Here is a 19,126-nt window from a genome sequence, read left to right on the forward strand (position 1 = left end):
CCAAAGAAAATCAAGGAACCTGACGGCACCCCCGACAGAGAGGGCAGACGCTTGGATAATGTAGGAAAGCGGTTCTCTTCTATGTCTAGCCTCCTGGTTAGGGCCTCGAACGCACTCTCAATTTTGGGATGATATGAACCCCAAATGTGGTGCGATCTCTCTCCTTTCATTGATCAACTTCCAGAGAGTGCCAAAACGGAAGCGAGAAAAATTCTAGAAGAAGGGGAAAGATCTTCATCGGAAATTATAGATTGTGCAATGGACATTGCTACAACGGCTTTTTAGTGCCTTAGCGGGATCAGCGGTCCTGAGGCATCAAGGTTGGCTGAGATGTGCCTGGTTACGCCCAGAGGTACAGAATACAATTCTGGATCTGCCCTTTGATGGAGACATGCTGTTTGGCAAGCATGTAGATGACGCTTTCAGGACATTAAGAACGACACCGAAACGGCAAAATCCTTGGGCACACTTCAATACCGAAAGGTGCCTTTCCGGGGTGCAAGAGGCAAAGGATTCTCTACATATAGAGGAGGCTATCCGCAACGATACTCCTCCTATTCGCAATCCTCTCAATCATTCAAGCCTCAGTACTCTCAGCGGCAAAATCAATTGGCGTCTTTCTCTCGCCAATCTTCCAGAGGTAGACAGGGGCGTCAGGGGAGAGATACCTCCAACGCCAATAGCGGCTTCCTGGCTCTGTCTACTGGTCCTTCACCTCTTGTTCCAACGATAGGGGGAAGGATTACACATTTTCTCGATTACTGGAAGATCATAACAACAGATCAGTGGGTCCTACAGATCGTTCAATTTGGCCATACATTAGAATTGCAAAACCTACCACCTCCTAGAGCCCCTTGCGCCACAGAATCAAAACATCTGCACCTTCTCCGTCTCAAAGTCTCTCATCTGCTCACCAAGGGAGCGATAGAACTAGTGCCACTCTCGCAAAGAGGAAAAGGGTTCTATTCCAGATTTTTTCTCATTCAGAAAACGGAAAAAAAGTGGCGCCCAATCTTAGACCTGAGGGAGCTAAACACCTATCTCATAAAACTCTCCTTTCGAATGGTCTCTCTTCAAGACGTCTTACGTCTTCTAAACCCAGGGGATTACATGGCGACTCAGGATCTCCAGGATGCATATTTCCATGTTCCGATCCACCCAGCTCACAGGAAATTCTTACGCTTCACAGTAGCCAAGAGCCACTTTCAGTTCACGGTCCTGCCCTTCGGGCTCAGATCCGCTCCGCGGATTTTCACAAAAGTATTGACCCCGGTGGCGGCATTTTTAACCCCTTCACTGCGGGGCTGTTTCCCCCCACTTTGCTGGGGTGTGGGGGGCGCGCACAGCGCCCCGGTGCTCATGACGAGGTCAGCTCGTCATGAGCCACGGCGCTCTGGTGCTCATGACGAGCTGAGCTCGTCATGACCACGCCCGCTCCAATGGAACTCTCAGCATAGCAGGGGATTCAGCCCAGCATGCGAGCATTCCATTTAACGGGCGCGGTCATGACGAGCTCAGCTCGTCATGAGCACCGTAGCTCATGACGAGCTGACCTCGTCATGAGCACAGGAGGGGTTAAGGAAACAATTGCTAGAAGTTTTAATGAACCAGTGGTTCTAAAATCATTTTTTCCTCGTCCTATGACGCCTGCAGAACGATCTCTTCATTCCTTGGATTTCCAGAGATGTCTCAAATTTTATCTTGAAAGGACGAAGGATTTTAGGAAATCTTCTCAACTTTTTGTGGCTTTTAGTGCACCTCGGAAAGGACTTCCTCTCTCAAAGCAAGGAATTTCACGCTGGATTACAAGTGCAATTAATTACTGCCACAAGACGGCAGGAAAGCCACTGGAGAGACAGGTTCGAGCTCATTCCACAAGATCAGTTTCATCTTCAGCAGCTCTCTTCGCTGGAGTCCCTATAAAAGACATTTGTAGGGCGGCCACTTGGAGCAGTGCCCATACCTTCACAAAGCATTACTGCCTGGACTCTTTCATGAGGAGCGAATGGGCAGTAGGACAAGCAGTACTGAGGAATCTTTTCCAATGAGAGGTGAGCTTTCCCTTCTATCCCTCCTTCCTATGATTGCACATTTTGTATTACATACGTTTTCTACATGTATTGTTACAAATTATATATGCGAATATGAGAATAATTATGCTGAAATGTTGTGATATGGTTGTAACAAAATGTGCATTGGTGATTTACTGCTAGCTACTCTGATACAAAGCTTGGGAATCTGTGAAAGTTCCAATACTGAGGCAAGAAAACAGGTTCCCCAGTATTGGTAACTTTCATAGATTCCCATGCGCCCACCCTCCTCCCCTAGGAAAGCTCAGCTGCAGCAAAAGTGGTTACTCTTACACAACGGCTGGGAAAATCTGAGGCCCTCTCCTGAGGGTTCTATGGGGTGAGGCTAATCTGATTGGTTGTTGCAAAGTGTTGGTCTTTTTTACAAAAAGAGGTAGATAGGCTACAAAATGAGATGAGGCCTAGGCCTTACTTTCTCTTTTGTACATACTGCTATGGTATTTTCCATTTACTGTGGCTCCCAGGCTGACGACGGGGAATGATACAAAGCATGGGAATCTATGAAAGTTACCAATACTGGGGAACCAAAGTTACAGGTAAGTAACTTGTTTTCATCCCTAGCATCTATAACCTGCATAACCACGTTGTAAAGACTATGTGAATTGTGACATTTATGAATTTATGCCTTCGCTCCATAACAACCCTCTGCAGAAGTTGAATCAAATATAATTGTGGCTGCAATGTTATAATTCACGTAAAATGCCAATAAAACCTATGGGAAAAAAAATCACATCCTGGAAACCCATTGGTTATGTGATGAGGAAGAAACTAAGGGTGGGAAAGAAAATGAATATGTTTGTGGATTAGAGACTGTTTTCCTGCAGCTTAATTATCCTTCAAATAACGTAAATAGTTCTGTATGTTCACAATGTTGTTTTAGTTTCGAATAGTTAATTTTGTGTGCTTTGAATGGTGCATATCACCCTAGTAATGTAATATGTTAAACCCCTGTAGGTTATGTTAGTCACACTAATCACCCATTTTTTCTCTTTTTATTTCAACCCTTCCCCATCCATGCTGCATTATTAGGATGATAACTGGGGTGAAACGACGACTGCCATCACAGGGACCTCCGAGCATAGCATCTCCCAAGAGGACATCGCCCGCATCAGCAAGGACATGGAGGACAGTGTGGGGTTGGATTGCCGACGTTACCTAGGATTAACGGTGGCCGCAGTGCTGGGACTCCTAGTCTTCCTCACTCCGGTAGCTTTCATTGTTCTCCCTCCGATGCTCTGGAGAGACCAGCTGGAGCCATGTGGCACTGTGTGTGAGGGACTTTTCATCTCAGTGGCCTTTAAGCTTCTAATCCTGCTGATTGGCACCTGGGCCCTCTTCTTTCGCCAGCCGCGGGCAGACATGCCACGTGTTTTTGTCTTCCGCGCTGTCCTTCTTGTGCTCATCTTCCTGTTTGTGGTATCCTACTGGTTGTTCTATGGTGTGCGCATCTTAGACTCGCAGGACCGAAATTACCAGGGTATTGTGCAGTATGCAGTGTCACTGGTGGACGCCCTGCTCTTCATCCATTACCTGGCCATTGTGCTGCTGGAGTTACGGCAGCTGCAGCCTACATTCACGCTGAAGGCTGTGCGTTCCACCGACGGCGAGGCCCACTTCTACAGCCTTGGACACCTCAGGTACGTCCCCAAAGAATATATTTGTAGCCTGTGACATGCTAATGGTGGGTTACCAATGGGTGCAAATGTGTCTAGAATACTTTAGGTCTGTTGAATTTGAAGTTCTTGGTTGAGGGGTGCCACCTAAAGAATACATTTAGGGATGTTACAGGGAGTGACGGGTAGTAGCCAGTGGGCTACCTACCTTTGTGGTGTCTACACCGTCTGTTACCACTTTCTTTGGGGGGTGGGCACAGCCCTGACAGACTAATTCTCTCCAACACAAGATGGAGGAATCTGAAAAGTGGGGTGTACATCACCTGTCCCACCTTAGGGGGGTGCTGACTGAATGTGGCCACATCTCCTAATCTTACAAATTTTCCTGTTTCCTCCCACCAAAAGTGGTGTCAGGACAGGGGGTTTGGCATCCTCCAGTAACCAGAGAGGCCTGGGTTTCATTTCAAAGGCAGCATGGGCTGTGAAGCTTCCCGTCCTGGAAGACGATTCAGGCTTGGAGGTGTGAACACCTCCGCCCAGAGCAGGCATTGTTCCTGGTCTTTGAGAGCAAAGGCACTCGCCCCAGGAAGACAGAAACATGTCTTGTGGTGGCAGGCTGGCTCGGACCAGTCGGTAACAACACTGGTAGTTTTTCAGGGGACACCTCCAAGGTGCCCTCTGTGCATTTATTAATAAATCCAACACTGGCATCAGTTCAGGTTTATTAAGACAAGGTGCTTGATATCAAACATCTTGGGGTACAGTGAAACCATCATGGAGCTGGGGAACTCGTAATGACGAGTGTCCAGCCCATGTACTCTTCCTGGTGCACTTACAATAGGTAAGAATGGACTTGGACAGTGCAGGGATATGTCCATACTTGGACTGTGGTGCACCCTGCCTTAGGGCTGGAAGGCCTGCTGAGGTGGTGGCTTGCCTGTACCTCATGCAGTGTCTGTAGACCTGGGGTTGTGTTTGCACCAAGACCCACAGCCTGCAGTAGCAGTTTGCATGATCTTGGTGCGAGGTCCCTAGAGTGGCTCAATTTGTGCTGCATCCCCAGGGGTTCCTCTTCATTCCCCATACCCAATGTACCACCGGTACTGTTTACTAGGGACTTGGAGTGGAGCTGAAGTTGTGCCCGTTGTGGAATCATTTTGGGGAAATAACCCTGGCACTGGGGACCTGATTAGCAGGAACCCAGTACACTTCAGTCAAAGGTGCATCAATACCCGGCAAAATGTGTGTGTGTGTGGGGGGGGGGGGAGCTGGGTACAGCAGCAAATACCCAGCTTCCTACACAAGGTTTAAAATGGATGGAATGCTTGAATTGACGTTGGCCATTGGTTATCACTTGGGGCCGCATCTCAATCCATCATAATTTTGCACACCATGCCACCTCAGATTGAACCCAGCCGTATGCAAATCAGTCTTGACCCTGCTCCAATAGGAACAGTCCAGCCTGAACGGCCAGGTCCTCCCTGACCGGAACAGAAGCTACCCAGGACCAGTTTTGCCCTGACTATGGGCTCATCAGTCAGGTACAGCTTGGTTCCAGTGACAGTGTGCACAGGACCCATATCTGGGAATACTTGTCGCCCTTATGGCGACCAATGAGTACACCAAACAGTGATGGATGGATGAATGCTTGATTTAATCTCTGCCACTGGTACTCACTCGGGCCGCATCTCAATCCATTGTTATTTTGCACACCATGCCACCTCAGTGTTTACATCTAACAATTTCACCTAACCGTCCCTTTAACGCTTTTTTTATCAGTGAACATGTATATATATATTCCATTGAGGGAAGTAGGATATATTAAATCAACCCAACTGAAACATACGATTGCCTTTTTCAGGGAATAGGTGTATCTAAGCCAATTGGAAAGCATATAGGGATCATGTGTTTTAATACTTAGTTTTAATGCAGATAATGTTAGTTGCATTATTCTTTTGTCAAACGTGTATAATCCACCATCGAAGACACTTTGTACATAATAAAAATGTTTATTTAAATAAACTCAAGCCAATGTATGGCAGCTCTGAAAGATCAACACAAATGCCTAATATGGGAATCAAAATTACTGATTCATTCATTGATTCATGTAGATGTTCAAGTTGCATATAATTACATTTGTAGAGTGTAGATACTGAAAGTAATAACTACTTGAGCGTGAATATAGCCCCAATGCATAAAGGATATGTATTATTTGTAATTGGGATGAGAATTAAGGAACTGGTTCTCTAGACTGTGTTGAAGAATTTTCGACAGGTGATGCATGGTATTCAAAAAGTGTGTTTGGCCTAGATATAACCCCAAAGGTCAAAGTGGCATCTGTCTTTACACAATTACAATATTTCCATTGTGGAATTTATCTCAAGCGATGTACCTTTAAATCTTATGGCAACTTGGACAAAGGGGCACGTTTGTGCTGTCTGTGACTTGCAGATTAAGAGATCCGATTGTAGAACCTGGGAGAACTTGTCTGCAATCAGTTTGCTGCTGACCAGTGAGGCTGCCTGCCAAGGCTACTCCATCAACTCATCCATGATCAGGGTTCTGAGAGAGCAGGTCTGGGAGAGGGTCACTCTCTTCCTCCTGTCCTTCATCAGTAGCCATGAGCAAGCCCATGTCTGCCCTGTCAACCTATGGTTTCGTTTCAGTCTGTTGACATGAAGCACCCTCCGGTGGGTCCAGGAGTTCCAAGATCTACCAAATAGGTAACCTCTCCCTTATGTTCAACAATAGTGTGGGGTCCACTCCATTTGTCTTGGAGAGCTGCTGGGGCCACTGGCTCCAACAACCACACTTTCTGTCCTGGCTGGTAAACAGTCAGTACCGCCTTTTGGTAATGCCAGGCTTTCTGTCATTCATGACTAGCCTCAAGGTTTTTAGTTGCCTTTTTCATGTACTCAGCCATCCTGGAGCACAGTCCAAGTACATAGTCCACAATATCCTGTTTAGGAGGTTTGAGAGGTAACTCCCATCTCACCTTCACTAGACACAGTGGTCCTCTGACAGGGTGCCAAAACAGAAGTTCAAAAGGGCTGTAGCCAACCCCCTTCTGAGCAAACAAAAGGCAGGGCAGCAGGATGTCCCGTCTCCGCCTGAGCTTTTCTGCAAGACCCTTGATCATACCCTTTAAGATTTTGTTGAACCTTTCAACTAAACCATTGCATTGTGGGTGATAGGGTGTGGTGAATTTGTAATTCACTCCACACTCCTTCCACATTGCAGTCAAGTAACTGGACTTAAAGTTTGCATCTCTGTCAGATACTACCTCCTTAGGGAAACCCACTATTGAGAACACTCCCAAGAGGGCTCTTGCCACAACAGGTGCTGTAGTGGTCCTAAGGGGAATTGCCTCTGGGTACATAGTGGCATGGTCCACCACCATGCCACTAGAACACCCTAGTGGCATGGGATAACCTGTGCCCAGATGCTGTCTGAGGATCCATTGGTCCAACAATGTCAATCCCCACTCTATCAAAGGGAACCCCCACCACAGCTAGTGGTATCAGGGGGTCTTTGTGGTGCCACCTGCCTTACCACTGGCTTGACAGGTGACACAGGAGCAACAAAACTCCTTTGTGTCTTCAGACATGTGGGGCCAGTGAAAGTGAGGGACAAGTCTGTCCCAAGTCTTGTTCTGGCCCAGGTGTCCTGCTAAAAGAATATCATGGTCCAGTGTCAATAGGAAGCCCCTGAACTTCAAAGGTATAACCAACATCCTGGCTGCACCAGGCTTGGGGTCTCTACTCTGAGTACAGGAGTCCATCATCCCAATAAATCTTATGGGTGCCACTGGCATTCCCAGCAGCCTCAGCAGCAGCTTGCTGTCTGAGGGGTTCAATAAAAGGGCAGTTCAGCTGCTCCTGACTCAGATCTGCCCTGGAAGGCCCCCTGTCCCAAAGATCTCAACCTGATCAGGCTCAAGCTCCTCTGGGACAGTTCCTTCTCAGGGAGCACAATCATCTCCCTCAAGAGACTGATCCTCACTCTGAGTCAGGGGGGAAGGCACAGCCTCAACCCTACTGATCATTGTCTTGGAAGGCACCTGGTCCATTATTCCAGAATCCAGGGCTTGTTCAGTGTTAGACTTTCTGATCTGTGACCTGGTCACAGCAAACACATGTGCATGGATCCTTAACATCTCGGCATGGGTCCCAAACTCCACTTCAGACCAGGCTGAAGTCTCTAAATCATTGCCAAGCAAGCATTCTACAGGGAGGTCTGCACTTAACACAACGTTCTTGAAGCCAGTTACCCCTCCCTGGGAGAAATTAACAACTGCCAGGGAATTGTTGGTCCTGACATTGCTAGCATTGGTCACTTGGTAAGTTTCACCAAGTATGATCTGTCCAAGGTCCACAAGGCCTTGTGTCACCATAGTGACACTTGCTCCTGTGTCCATGTAGGCCAAAGCCTCTTTTTCATTTATTAAAGGCCATTGTCTGTACTTGCCCAGGTTACTGGGACTCACAGAGGACGACATATCCGTGCCTCCATTACAGACTAACACAGCATGAGTTGGAACTCTGGCTAGGCCAGAGCCCATCTCAGTACCCAGGGTTAACCCTACTACAGCCTTCTGCTGAGTATCACCATTAGAAGCTGAACTAGGTGGAAACATTGCCTTAGGGGCAATGGTGGCTGGAGTTGCATCCTTCTTCGTGCAATCACTTATCCAATGGCTATTCCGTTTACAGATTTTACACCATGGTTTATTTTGGCCTTTTCCTTTCTTAGAAGATTGGGAATCCCCACCATTAGAAGCTTTTTGGGGGCCTGGTGAAGATTTCTAGTCTTTACCTTTTTTCCCCAACCTTTTGATCTTGCTTCTTTTGGTCACCCCCTTGGTTTCTGTACCTTCTGCTACACCCTGGTTCTGACCCATTTGTCCGACTTCTTTCCCAATTCTTGGGGAGAGGTCGGATCAGAGTCTACCAGGTGCTGATGCAACAGCAGATTTTGACAGTTATTAAGGATTTGCTCCCTCGTGATGAAATTATACAATCCTGCATAGTCACACACTTTACTGCCCAATAATTTACATTTGCCGCCATCAGCGAGCGAGCCGGTCTTTAGGCCACGCCCACTCTGACGAAGCCACGCCCCCTCCGCCTACTTAATCGAGCTGACTACAAGCTCATGTAGATTCCATACATTAGCCCAGTCACTCTGCCCGTATCTCCCGATGACCGACTTGTCTACACGAGAGATAGACTCCAAGCACTCAACCCGTCAAAAAATCTTGAGTGCACCTACATCCATTCGGGAGGAAAACCCTTCATCAACTGTCGCCTATGTAATCCGGCCTCCACCATCTTAAGGAACCATGGCATACAGCTAGGCCTCCTCAACTGTCGGTCCCTCCCTAAACACGCCCATGAAATCAATCTTCTAGTTCGGGAGCACGCCTTTGACGTTTTGTTCCTCACGGAAACTTGGCTCACTTCCTGGTCGGATTCTGACATTATCAACGCTCTACCCCAAGGCTACCAAATCCAATCCCAAAACAGACCCCTCGGCAGAGGAGGCGGCCTTGCGATAATCTACAAAGAACAATTCTCATGTAGAGCTAACGATGCTAATATCGACGACTGTGAAAGCTGCCACTTTGCGTTACAAGTTTCCCCTGCACACTCCCTTTCGGGGCTGCTGATATACCGTCCTCCAGGTACCCCAGGGAAATTTTCAAACGCTCTTGTTGACACTGTCACTCAGATAGCGACTTCCTCTCCCAACTTTCTTATCTTGGGAGACCTTAACCTCCATTTATCAGATTCCAAGGACCTCATTGCACACAAACTTCTTCTTGACCTTACGTCTCTCGACATCCGATTAATTAACTCAGAACCCACCCATGACAAAGGACACCTTTTGGACCCCGTTTTTACTAACATCACGGACCTCACCACCGGCACCCCCCTTCATCTTCCTTGGACAGATCATTTTTTAATACCCATCTCCTGGTATCTTTTCATTCCATCTACCCAACAGGCCAAAATTCGGGTCACTGACCGACGCTGGCACAAACTATTGCCAGACGAATGGGACTCCATTCTCAAGGCCTCGCCCCCCCCTCCAGTCTCCGACCCAGCCAGTGCTGATGATCAGTTTAACTCCTGGCTTACTACTTCATTGGATAAACTTCTCCCTAAAATTACCACCCTCAGGCGAATTAAAAGAATGAGCCCTGCCCTTTGGTACACTCCCGAGTTAAACCTCCTACGGAAGGAGTGTAAAAGAACGGAGCGCTACTGGAGGAAGGATAAATCGGTAGTCAAGAAAGAAGCCTCTAGTACCTCCTTAACAAACTACAAGTTAGCCCTCCGCAATACCAAGAGCTCATTCTTTCAGGAAAGGATAGAAAATTCCTCCTGCTCCACTAAGGAAACCTATATTATTCTAAAAGAATTACTTGAAACACCTGAACCCGCACCAAAGAATCCGCCAGACCCCAAGGCAGCTGAAGAGAAATGCCTTAAACTGGCTAAATTCTTTGAGGAGAAGATTCATAAAATTCTGACGTCACTTCCACCCATTGACATCAGTGAGGAAGGTTACATCAACTCGAACCCCACCACTCCCCGTCTAATCTCTCTCGGACCAGTCACCGATGAAGAGGATGCAACCACGCTATACACTATCAAAAGTGGATCCCCCAGGGACCCGGTTCCCCTACGCATCCTCAAGAAAGTGGCCCCCACTATCGTCCCCCCACTCACTCAGCTCATCAACTCCTCCTTGCTCCAGGGAAAAGTTCCCCCCAGCTGGAAAGCGGCTGTTGTCAAAGCACTACTTGAAAAACCCTCTCTGGACCCCTCGGACTTGGCCAATTATAGGCCAATCTCTCTCCTCCCCGGAACCAGTAAAATCGCTGAAAAGCTAGTTAATAAAAAGCTTTCGCAGTTTCTGGAGACCAACAACCTGCTCAGAAGCTTGCAAACTGGATTCCGTCCAGGGCAGGACACTGACATCGCCCTACTGGCTGCAGTGGAGGAGGCCAGAGCCCTTTTGGACGCAGGAGGATCAGTGGCAGTGATCCTCCTGGACCTCAGTGCGGCCTTCGACACCGTCAACCATCGGGCTCTAATCCAGCGACTCAAGAACATCGGTGTTGAGGGCACCGCCCTGAGCTGGTTCAAATCATTCCTTGGCCACTGCTCCTTTCAGGTCTGGGAGAATGACATCCGCTCCCCCGAAACCCCCCTCCAATGTGGCGTGCCTCAGGCTCAGCTTTAAGCCCGACATTATTTAATGTCTACATGTCCCCATTGGAGGAGGTTGTCAACCCGTTCGGAGTGAAAATCATCAGCTACGCTGATGACACTCAATTAGTGGTGTCTCTATCCCACCCTGACCAAGAACCATCGGACCTCTACAACTGTCTTGCTGAAATTCAAGGTTGGATGAATAGCTCGTCATTGAAACTTAATGGCTCTAAAACAGACATTCTCCTCCTTGGCCAGAAGGGGCTCTCCCTCCCTCCGATATCTGCCCCCCCTGCCTGGGTGAACCCCCTGCTCCCAAGTCTGAGATTAAGAGCTTGGGAATTTGGCTTGAAAAAGATCTGTCTTTCAAGGCTCAAGCCAAAAAAATAGCTGGGACTTGCTTTGGGCTCCTCAAATCTATCAGGAAGATTTTGCCCTTACTTCCTCCTGTCTCCCAGAAACTGTTAATCCAAGGCCTCATTTTATCAAGGCTAAACTATAGCAACACCATCTATTTGGGAGCTCCCGAGGCAACCCTCAATAAACTGCAAAGGATCCAGAACGCGGCGGCCCGGATTCTAACCAACACCCCGGCTAGATCTTCAGCCAAACCAGCCCTGAAACATCTCCACTGGCTTCCAGTGAGAGAGCGAGTGAAGTTTAAAGCTCTCTGTCTGTCACACAGGCTCTTACAGGATAAAGGCCCTCCCATCTTAAAAAAAATCATCAGGCCCTACAAAGCCTCAAGATCCCTCCGATCTGACCATGAATACCTCATCACTGTTCCTAGAGTGAAGAAGGTGCGCATGGGTGGACGGCGCTTCTCTGTCAACGCTGCCCGCCTTTGGAATTCCCTTCCCCGGGATCTTAGGACGGAACCAGATTACCTCCGATTCAGGAAGCGACTGAAAACTTACCTGTTCCCCTGATCTTTTTTTCCTCCTTCTCTCCCCCTGTTACCCTCTGGTGTGTCCGGATCTTAGCGCTGGGATACTTACGGGTGACTACGCGCTTTACAAAACCTAATAATAATAATAACCAGCCCTCCAGATCCCGAGTAGCACAATCAACAAAGTCAACCCAGTCCTGAGTCTGTGTCTATTGGGTGTCTCTGAACTGTATTCTATACTGCTCAGTGGTTAGGCCAAACCCATCTATTAGAGCACTCTTCAGGACCTTGTAATCATCAGCATCCTCTTCTCTTACAGCGAGGACCTTGTCTCTACCTTTGTCTCCAAAGGAGATCCACAAGATTGCTGCCCACTGCTTCTGGCGTTCCTTCTGTACTTTGCAGGCCCTCTCCAGTGTAGTTATTCATTTGTGGATGTCATCCCCATTCTGATAGGGAGGGACAGTCTTGTTTAGGTTTCTATGGTCATACAAACTTTCCCTACCACTAGGGAAGTTGCTGCCACCATGGGGCTCTAGCCCCATCATTTTTCTAGCTGTTTCAAGCTCTAGGGTTTCCTTTTCTAAGGCTACTCTTTGTCTCCATATCCTCAGCTGAGCTTCTTCCATTCTCACCTGATGCTCCCTCTTCTCCAGGGAGGTACCTCTCCCATGAGAAGAGACAGAGGTCTCTACTGATGTCAGAATGATCAGGTTCCACTGAAGGTGATCTGGGTCTCTTGGGCACACCCCCAACTCTTCCAGGTGGGACAAAGAGAGGGCCTCTTTCAACGTCTTCATTTCAAGTTGGAGCTGTATTGTCCAGGTCTAGGACATTGTCTCCTGCCTGGCCAGCATCAGAGTCTGAGTCCTGGTGGGGTAACTGGGCTCTTCCTCCTCTGCTGTCCCCACCCCACTACCTACCCTTTCAGGCTCTGAGGCCTGTCTAAAGTCATCAAGCAGCAATGCCTCTATGAGGCGTTGGGTATTGGGATTCTGTCCTGGCTCCAATTTCCTCATACCACACAGAGCCCTTAACTCTTGAAAAGGGAACCTGTCATATTTGGATGTCTGTACTTGACTGACATCTGGCAGAGACCCACTAGGTCCTGCCTTTGTAGACATAACTAGTGAGGTGTGGTGTGTACACCTACCTACTTTAGTTTGGTACCTACTAAACTCTTGAGTTGTAGAAAGGGTGTACTAAAGCCCTTGACACACAACTCTAAGTTCAGTAGAACTTACTGTATTTAAGCTTGTATTATATGTACCTCTGGTACTTTTAGTGGTTTTCAAATGATCAAACACTTGAGATTATCTGGTAAAACAATGGCAAGCTGGAATCCCACACGCTGCACACCAATGTGAGAAGTTGGCCTGGCATATGCTGTCCACTATTCTAGTGGGCACCTTGCACCAGTCCAAACAACGCTTATTGATTGTAGGTTTAAAGACAACCTATATAGAAAGCTGTCCTAGTAGTAGCTGTGGGGCGCAGCCTTCAGGCTAAGTCTTGAAGGAATGTAAAGCAGCTTGTTTTACCAGTCTATAATCTTGTGAATAACCAAATGAAAGGAGAACCACACCAGATATATATATATATATATATATGTGTGTGTGTGTGTGTATTTAATCTAAACACATCCCTCTAGTCTCTTTTATGAGGCTAGAGGCAAAAGTACATACAGTAAACTTATTTAGTACACAGAAAATTAGCACAATATATGATTATCCCTAGGGGCGTCACAAACCATATACTAAGAAAGTGGTATAAGTACCAAGACAGACATAGAGACAAGGCCTAGGGCCTGTAGAACCGGCTGGGGCAATCAGGAACCACCCAAGGTAGGGACGCAGGAGACCCACTGGGGACGAGTGCAGTGTCTAAACACAGCCACGAATCACCATTGACTTCTATGGAGAAAGTTGTGATTAAAATTTTGCAGATTAGGGACACTTAGGAGTGGACTTGGAGCAAACCCCTTGAGAACTAGACAGTTCTAGAGTCAACACCCAGGGAAGCCAGGTGCATAGGTGTCTTTTCGTGTCGGGTTTTGTTGTTGTTTTCTGTGGCAAGCTGCGGAAAAGTGCTGCAGGCGTCCAAGTGGAAAGTGCAAAACCAACAGTTGATGGACAGAATGCAGAACAATGTCATACATTCACCCCAGTACAGAGATCTGGGCCTAAATCCATCGTTTTTTTGTACTCCACCCCACCCCAGTTCAGACATGGCCATATGCAAATCAGCCTTGACCCTGTGCCTCATGGGAACAGTCCAGCCCGAACTGCCAAGCCATGTCTTTCCTGGACCGGAATCAAGCATCCTAGGACCGGTTTCTGGCTATCAGCCGTCTTCAGCCCGGCTAGCTTGAATCCAGTGGTGTGGAGAGCATGGGACTCGCGTCTGAGCATACCCATCCCACTCGGGGTGACAAATACAAAACCAAAAGCTCAAAAAAACGATGGATTTAGGCCCAGATCTCTGTACTGGGGTGAATGTATGACAATGTTCTGCATTCTGTCCATCACCTGTTGTTTTTGCCTTTGTCGCCCCGAGTGGGATGGGTATGCTCAGACGTGAGTGCCATGCTCTCCACACTACTGGAGTCAAGTTATACAGGCTGATGACGGCTGATAGCCAGAAACCGGTCCTTGGATGCTTGATTCCGGTCCAGGAAAGACCTGGCTTGGCAGTTCGGGCTGGACTGTTCCCATGAGGCACAGGGTCAAGGCTGATTTGCATATGGCCATGTCTGACCTGGGGTGATGTGGAGTGCAAAAAAACGATGGATTTAGGCCCAGATCTCTGTACTGGGGTGAATGTATGCGATTGTTCTGCATTCTGTCCATCACCTGTTGTTTTTGTCCAAGTGGAAAGTGTCAGGATGGTTCCAAGGGTGGATCGGAGATCTGAAGAACCTGAAAGCAGAGGGGACAGAGTCTGGGCTACTACAGTGACCAGGAAGGCGATGAGAAGATGCCAACCAATCTCTGGTGATTTCAGGTGCAGAAGGTGAAGCTTGACTCCTCAGCCACTAGGACCAGGAGGCGTCGACTACCAGGAGCTGGATTCCAGCTGTCCCACGAAGGATGTCAAGTGCTGCGGTGTCGGTACCCGGATTGGACCCAACAAGCCTTGGCAACAGCAACCAACGCAGAAAGCAGAGATTGGCTTTGGAGCAGACCAGCAAGGTCTGAGGGACTCACTCTTTAGAGGGGAGTCAGGGCATGTCTGGAGCAACCAGGGAAGCCCAAGAAACAAAAGTTACCTTTGTGGGGACCCACCAGTTGACAGACCAGGGATCGCGAAGGGGCCTCGAGCAGAAATGCTAGAAGCGGGCCCACGGAACTCTCGTGGAGTGTAGGCCCACAATCGGTGCAGATGGTGCTCAGGGCTTGGAATACTAGTAGCCCAATGCACAACTTCGGGAAGTCGATGCACTAGCAATTGTGCACGGTGTCCAGGGGTTCCGGTTCCATGTCACTCGTGGGGGCTGCGGGTCTCAGCTTTGCTGGGATCTCGTGTCGGCCTCGGAGAAGTCTGGGTCCTGTGTCACAAATCCTTCGGGATCCGGCGGTAGCCTTGGAAATGCAGACTGGCAAGATGCTTCTTTGGTGCCTGTTTGAACAGGGGAGTCACTCCTTGACCCCAAGGGAGATTCTTCTGTCTTCTAGTCGAAACCGAATATCGAAGTTCCAGGATATATGTTGCAGAGTTTCGTCCAGGGTAATCTAAAGTCTTAAGGACTGGGTTCCTATACTTATACTAAGTTTACGGGTTGGACTTACTCTAAGGTCCCATCTATGGGAGGACCTGGGGAGGAGGTGGTTACACCCCTTCCCCTTTGTCCAGTGTCGCGCCAGAGCAGGGCTGCATGCTCCAGCAACCGGTTTGAACTGGGATATGCACAGGGGCACCGGGTGTGCCCCAAGCATTGTCTGAAAAGCATTCAGCCCCAATACACTAAAGCCTGTCTGGGGAGGGGGTTACACCTCCCTGTGACAGGAAACCTATTGCCAGGCCTCCCCTGCTGGAGTTTAGTCCAGCAGCAGGAGGTCAGACTCGTGTCTGTGGCTGCAGCATCCATTTTGTGATGCTGGGGCTCTTTTAAACTATTACCGGTCAGACCAGTGTGTACATGTCTTCTCCCTCTAGAACGGTGGAATTCTACCCCCGCCGCCAGGACTGGCAGGGGGGGAGTAGGGGGGGGGGGGGGGGGGTTAGGATTCCAAAGTGTTTGACACCAAACATGACATGTTTTGATGCAGCCATCCCAAAGTTAGCAAGCATTTACCACAAGGTTATATATATGGCATGACTGTATCTCAGAGAATAGAGTCCGAAAGCTGCAGAGGGGTCCTGCTCATGCATGGGCACCCTCTCACACAAAACCCAGCACCCTGCCTTCAGGATTGTTAAGGCCATAGAAGTGACTTATAGGTTTATATGCGTCTGTCATTAATGGTAGATAGAGATAACCTATATCTTAGTAAGGGGTGCATACACCACCTTACCCAGGCTGCAGTAGCAGACCTGTGGTGCCATTTCGGAAGGCTTCCTAGGGGTGGCATAATACATTCTTCGACCCCTGGTAGGCCTCTGGGGTACCTATGCCCTTGGTACCTAGGGTACCATATACTAGGGACTCACAAGGGTAACCCAGTAACCAATCTGGACTGTACCTAATGTACATGCAATCAACTTAGAGAGGAAGCAGCTAGGCTGGGGTCCTAAATAGCAGGGCCCCATCCCTGCTATTTGGTGAAACACCAGCAAAAAGTGGGGGTAACCATAGTAAGCAGATCCTACTCTCCTACAGCGTGTACTCTGCAGTACTTGATGCTCTGGTACACCTCTATCTTTTGTTGGCTGTGTACTCTTGTGCACCTGATTCTCTGGCCCATGTCTGTTGTGTTGGGGTGTATTCTTCAGTGCTTGATGCTGTGGCGGTGTACTCTTCAGTACTTGATGCTCTGGTCAGTGCCTGTCAGCCCACACTATCTCACTCAGCATGAGCGTTGCCAATCTCCACATCACTTCTGAAACCGCTGGTACAAAAAGAATGTGAAGATTGCGGATAATTACTGCAGCATTTTGGGCTCAGAGTCAGCCATTAGCTCTGCCTATAGTTGACACCCAAAAATAATCTATTTACCTATGTCCAACTGCTAGATGGTGGAGTAGTGCACAGCATATGAATCTAGAAAAGTTTCAACCTTCAAACTATTGCTAGAGTTAACTATTTGTTTGAATTAAGTCAGACCATTCAGAGGACAATTTCCCAAAGAGGATTCCTCTCCAAGAGCAGAGTCATCGCAAGGTACTGCAGCACTAGTGTACACCCTAACTGCATGTAGTATAATGATAACTCATGCATAACTAAATTCTGCAGTGCAGTAAAGATGGCATTAATGGAACTATTGTTTGTAAATTGATTTGATGCTACGATGTTAACCACCGTAATCTTAGATCACAAAAAATTCAGTAGTCTTGAGCACTTTATCATAACATGGATTTGTAAAGCGCGCATTCACCCAGAAGGTATCTTGCTGCTGAATAACAGATGTTTATTGTTACCCAACTCAGTAGTACTTATTTTGTCGATCTCAGAAGGATGAAAGGCTGAGTGGATCCGCTGGGATTTGTTCCTGTGACATGAGATCATACAAGGGGCACATTACTCCACTAAGCCACTAGTCCCAGCACTTTGTTTTCTATTCCTGTTACAACATAGTTATCTAGTTGAATACAGATGATTAAAAGTGCTGGGCCTTGTTTAATTTGACCAAGTGGGAGCCTATTTCTGCACCATCTGCCTTTGCTCCTAGTATGGAAAATGATTGTGTTTAAAATTCCCAACATTATCAACAAAATGTATTTTGGCCTTAGACCAGGATTTGTTTCGCTTTGTTAGTGTTTGTGTTTATAGCTCGGATCATCTGTAGCTCTCATTTTACTCTTTGTGTATGTGTAATTTACAACACTTACACATCTTCTTCACAGCACTACTTTGAAGATGTAGCAGGCTGGTCTCTTACTCTGATATTTACAATCTAACAAGCGGTCGAGAAGGCTCTTTATTGCAGTGCAATAGGTCTCACATTTGCGAGAGTTTAAGCTATTAGTATTGTAAATGACATTGCCTTTTATTTATGTTTTAAAACCCAAAACATAACTAAAAGGCAGTGTAATTTACAATGCCAATAGCTCAAACTTGCGTGAATGCGAGACTTATTGCATTGCAAATCCTTGTTTATTTTTAATTTACTGTGTTTAAAACCCACTTGCTTTCATCCTGCCGCGCTACACAATCAGGGTGTCCCGGTTTTGTCGGTCTGACAGGGGTGCGGTGAGATGTGAATGCTCTTCAGATGAAGGACAGAAGGAGTGTCCTGTACCTTGTGTGATCTTGTGCCAGATTTCTGTGTCTCTTCTATGGGTGTGAGCCTCGCACAGGTGGTGTGCGTCTCCATCAAGAGATGTTCCAAGTTTTCTTGTCCTAGTTCCAGGCCTGCTTCAGGGTCAATTATGGTAATATTTCCTATAGAATCAGATGCTCCTATTGGTGTTTCCAAATTGTACAACATATTTGGTACACAAAACGTCTCAACAAATAAAATATGACAATTTATTAATTTGACCAATAATCTGTTGAAATGACTACCTTCTTAAGATCCTCTGTGTTGAAGAGTTGCTCAGAGGCCGTGTAATGATGCTGTAGGCAGGCCTGCTGACCTTAGCTGGGAGAAAGGCAGGCATCTTAACATTTTCGAGAATGATATGAATTAATTGATGAATTTCACGCAAACTTGTTTAACCGTTGAAAGAAATACAAACGATTAGGGTACCAGTGCTTAGCGCTTACTGTTATAACATCCTCAGGTCCCACCATGTGCTGTCATGGGTCCTTTAAGAAACACTCCTCGCACTGCCCACCAGCACCCTTCATGGATAAACTCAAGATTGATGAGATCATCTGCGGAAGGAGGCGGCACCGGGAGCTCCTCGCTAACCCCGCCCACATAAACTCAAGATTGATGAGATCATCTGGGGAAGGAGGCGGCACCGGGAGCTCCTCGCTAACCCCGCCCACATAAACTCAAGATTGATGAGATCATCTGGGGAAGGAGGCGGCACCGGGAGCTCCTCGCTAACCCCGCCCACATAAACTCAAGATTGATGAGATCATCTGGGGAGGGAGGCGGCACCGGGAGCTCCTCGCTAACCCCGCCCACATAAACTCAAGATTGATGAGATCTGCGGAAGGAGGTGGCACCGGGAGCTCCTCGCTAACCCCGCCCACATAAACTCAAG

General features: G+C 47.7%; 1 protein-coding gene across 1 annotated transcript in view; it reads left to right on the forward strand.

Moving 5' to 3' along the window:
• The window catches only part of VANGL1 (VANGL planar cell polarity protein 1), a 252,222-nt gene that overhangs the window by 147,419 nt on the left and 85,677 nt on the right, over nucleotides 1-19,126 (forward strand). Inside the window, exon 4 of the mRNA XM_078656365.1 lies at nucleotides 3,120-3,727. Within this exon, the coding sequence (XP_078512491.1) occupies nucleotides 3,120-3,727 (608 nt within the window). The remainder of the gene's footprint in view (nucleotides 1-3,119; nucleotides 3,728-19,126) is intronic.

Source organism: Lissotriton helveticus, chromosome 8 (assembly GCF_964261635.1).
Source record: "Lissotriton helveticus chromosome 8, aLisHel1.1, whole genome shotgun sequence".
Lineage (NCBI taxonomy): Eukaryota > Metazoa > Chordata > Amphibia > Caudata > Salamandridae > Lissotriton > Lissotriton helveticus.